Below are 3,838 nucleotides of genomic sequence, written 5' to 3'. Positions count from 1 at the left end.
TGCCACAGCTGCACACAATGCCACACCCACTTACCCACAATGTCCTGCTCTCTCCTCTCCCCCTTCCCCCAACCCCCCAGCACCAGGCACAGCCAAGCATAGCCAAGACACACACCCTTACCTGTCCTTGCTAAACTGGCCACCTCTTCCTCACGCCCGGCCGGTTTCACCCATTCTCCTTCGCCATCTTCATCTCCCGGCCTTTGCCCCAAGTCCAGGCCCCCACCTCCTCCTCCTGGTCTCCCCAGTGTGCAGTGACCCCACCACTGCCCTGTGGGACGCCCGCCCGTGGCCCCCAGGGCTCTGGGAGGAAGGGCAGCTCCGCAGCTGGTCCTCGGTGCCCTGCATGTGCGGGCCCCCTGTCCCTCCTGTGCCCTCCTCTCTCGTCTCCTCGGGCCCCGGTGGGGCTCACCCGCGGTACCTCCGTGGCCCATGCGGTGCGTGAGCGCCGTGGTGCAGGGCTTGGGGTTCTACCCATGTTACACATGGAAGCACTCAGGGGGCTCCCTGGGGAGGGAATCCCCCTGGGCGGGACTGCCTCTGCCTCCTGTGTTGTCACAGGGCTCAGAGGGTCCCAGGGCCTCAGAGCCCCCTGGGGCCCTTGTTAAAGACCCTGAGCCCTGGCCCATCCCACACCTGCAGAATCAGCATCTCCGGGGGCGTCGGGGGTCCAGGTGGGTAACAGCCCTTCAGCCGAGCGGAGTTATTGCTGACCAGCCTCAGTGGGTACTGGGCTGGCTCCCCTACCAGGGGCGAGTTCACCGAGGACTCGTCTCTGTGTCCGCGACTCCGGCCTCTGTCCCGCACACAGTAGGTGCTCTGTGCTCGTTTGTTGAGCTGAATCGACTGCAGCCCTTGTCTGTCCTGGAAGGAGGAGTCCCGCCAGGCCCTGTCCCCAGGAAATGTATTCTCACCTGAGCCCATGACCAGGGACCATCTGGGGCCTCCTTTCTGGGCAGAGGAAGGCAGAGCTGAGACCTGCGCCTCGTGCCGGGGTCAAGCCTGTTCTGAGAGAGCTCCTTCCCTGTGGGCTCTGGAGTCAGAGAGACCTGAGAGTCAGTTCTGGTTCTGCCCCTCACCTGCTGTGTGACCTGAGGCAAGGTGCTTAACCTCTCTGAGCCTTAGTTTCCTCATCTGTCAAATGGGGTCATTGTGAGACTTAGAAGAGAGAATTGAAGTCAGGTATGTAGCCCAGAGCTTGGCAATTATTCAGAAGAGCCTCGTTGTTCTAGCCCCTTCTGGATCATTCTACCTGGTTTTACGGAACAAATAGAATGGGCCGCGTTACCCTGGGCAAGTTCATTCCTCCCTCTGGGCTCAGTCTCCTCATCTGTGAAATGAGTGCATTGGAACAGGATCTCTGAGGTTCTCGTTCTGCCCCCTTTTTTTTTTAGTTTTATTCATTTCAAACGGCCAGATTCAACCCGCAGGCCGTAGTTTGCCCACGGCTGTCTAGCCCCATCTGGATCATTGTACCTGGTTTTAGGGAACTAATAGAATGGGCCCCGTTACCCTGGGCAAGTTCATTCCTCCCTCTGGGCTCAGTCTCCTCATCTGTGAAATGAGTGCATTGGAACAGGATCTCTGAGTTCTCGTTCTGCCCCCTTGTGACCACGACTGTGTCCCCAACTCACACCGTGGCTGCAACCTCTGGGTCCTGCCGCGGAACCTCACTCTGTCCCTCGCTTCTCGCCTCCCCCCTGCCCTGCAGGTCTTTGACGACTTCATCTTCATCTTCTTTGCCATGGAGATGGTGCTCAAGATGGTGGCCCTGGGCATTTTTGGCAAGAAGTGCTACCTTGGGGACACGTGGAACCGCCTGGACTTCTTCATCGTCATGGCTGGGTAGGTGGTGCCTCTGGTGCTTGCCAGACGGAGTTCCAACCCGTGGGGCATCCTGGTGACAGTGGCGAAGCTGCGTGGTAATGTTGGGGCCGACAGGCACCCCTTCCTCCCTCGCCGGGAAGTCGCGTGTCCGCCTGCACTGTCAGCGGCTACGGGGTCTGTTTCACACGAGCTGCCTGACCTTGAGGAAGCCAGGTACCCTCTTTGAACCTCAGTTTCCTCATCTGTAAAATGGGGATGATAAGAGTAGCTACGTCAGAATGAGCACCCAGTGAATGTTAGCTGCTGCAGTATGATTACCCTTCGATCACTCAGCAAGTCAGAGAGAAGCACAGAGTCACGCACTGTCTGACTCCAAACTGTGACTGTTTCTACCAGGACAGAAGCTGCAGTCAGAGCCCAGGTCCCAGCGTGGCCCCTCGCAGCGCCTGTGTCTGATTCCGCTCTGGGCCTGGCTCCTGCTTTCCTGGGCCCAGCCAGGCTCATCCCTCCGACCCCCAGGGGAGGGCGAGCTCCCCGTGTCTGCGCTGGGGGACTGTGGAGAACAGCGGGGCACGGAGGACAGCACACCCGGACACAGGCCTCCACCTTCCCGGCTCCCGTCTGGGGAGAGGCAGCCAATGCTACATGGGAACGTGTCACGCACAAGATGAGGCTCTGGGCAAAGCGCTGTGGCTTTCTTTAAAAAAAAAAGTTTTTATTGATTTTTACATAGAGAGTTAGGGAGAGGAGAGAGAGAGAAACATCAATGAGAGAGACAGATGGATTGACTGCCTCCTGCACTCCCCCTACTGGGGATTGAGCCCACAGCCTGAGCATATGCCCTGATCAGGAATCGAACCCAGGACCTCTTGGTCTATGGGACGATGCTCAATCCACAGAGCCACCAGCCGGGCAGGTGCTATGGTTTTCTGAGCGCATCTCTGAGCCAGGCTCGGGGCTCGGGGCTCGGGGCTTGAGGACTTTCCCAGGGAAGTGGTGCGGGAGCCGAAGGACAGGCAGGCGTCAGCCATGCCCAGCAAGGGGGCCATGGGGCAGAAGTGACAAGGGGGAGGGAAAAGGCTGGAGGCCTGTGGGTGTCATCGCATGTGAGAGCGTGTGTGTGTGTGCACATGTGTGTGCGTGATGCCAGCGAGAAGGGGCAGGGAGGGCAGGCAGGCACGTGGCTGCGAGGGAGTCGGTCCCACTCAGTCTGCGTGGATTCCACAGGTCAGTTCTGAAGGAGAGGACGTGTCCACTCGTGTTCAAGGAAATGTCACACCCTTCGAGGCACCTTTCTAAGAGCGTGTTCAGTTTCACCGCCACGTGGTCAGAGTGGTGTAGGCCTCGCGGGGACTCACGCTGGGTTCACAGGTTTCCTGGGAGCCACGCCTCCCGTTGCCACGTTCCTCGTCTCATCCCCATTCTGATGTGGCCCAGGGTCTCCTTAAGTCGTTGTGCGTGTGTGCGCGCACGTGTGCGTGTGTGTGTGCATGTGGTTTTCTCTCTAATTTAAAGAACAGGTATTTGAGTGGTGTCGTTTTTCAGCCTGGCCTCTGCACATGTGTTTCCGTTGACCTTGGCGAGTGAGGACAGTTTTTGTCTGTGTTGCTCTCCCACTTCAGTCCCTCAGAACCCGGCACGCAGCGCTGTTCACTCTCCGCGGGGCGAGGCCCGGACGGGCCTGCCTCTTCTTTCTGGGCAGCCGGCCGCTTCTTCCTCGCTGGAGGCCCGCAGGGCTTCTCCTCACCTTCGGTTCAGACATCTCACTGGGCCGGGCCGTGGTGTAAGAGGCTCCCGTGGGACCTCCCGGAACTCCAGGGGAGGGGAACCCTTCGATTTCCTCTTCGATCATCGTCCTTTCTCTTCCGGTCCCTCCTGATTTTCCCACATGATGGGTCCTTCCCTCCATCTGTTCTCCACATCGGCCCCCTCCCCTCGCAGATTTCTTCTGTGCAAGGAGGGAATTCCTGGCCTCCATCTTCTCCATCACTGACCATGTTCTCCACACCGC

General features: G+C 59.0%; 1 protein-coding gene across 1 annotated transcript in view; it reads left to right on the top strand.

Moving 5' to 3' along the window:
- LOC106726960 (voltage-dependent T-type calcium channel subunit alpha-1I-like) overlaps positions 1 to 3,838 on the top strand; it is a 71,964-nt gene that overhangs the window by 39,802 nt on the left and 28,324 nt on the right. The window contains exon 4 of the mRNA XM_014543829.1: positions 1,712 to 1,845. Coding sequence (XP_014399315.1) covers positions 1,712 to 1,845 — 134 coding nt within the window. The remainder of the gene's footprint in view (positions 1 to 1,711; positions 1,846 to 3,838) is intronic.

Source organism: Myotis brandtii, unplaced genomic scaffold, assembly GCF_000412655.1.
Source record: "Myotis brandtii unplaced genomic scaffold, ASM41265v1 scaffold339, whole genome shotgun sequence".
Taxonomy (NCBI): domain Eukaryota; kingdom Metazoa; phylum Chordata; class Mammalia; order Chiroptera; family Vespertilionidae; genus Myotis; species Myotis brandtii.
The sequence above is the reverse complement of the archived record's forward strand: the minus strand, read 5'-3'. Positions and strand labels throughout refer to the sequence as shown.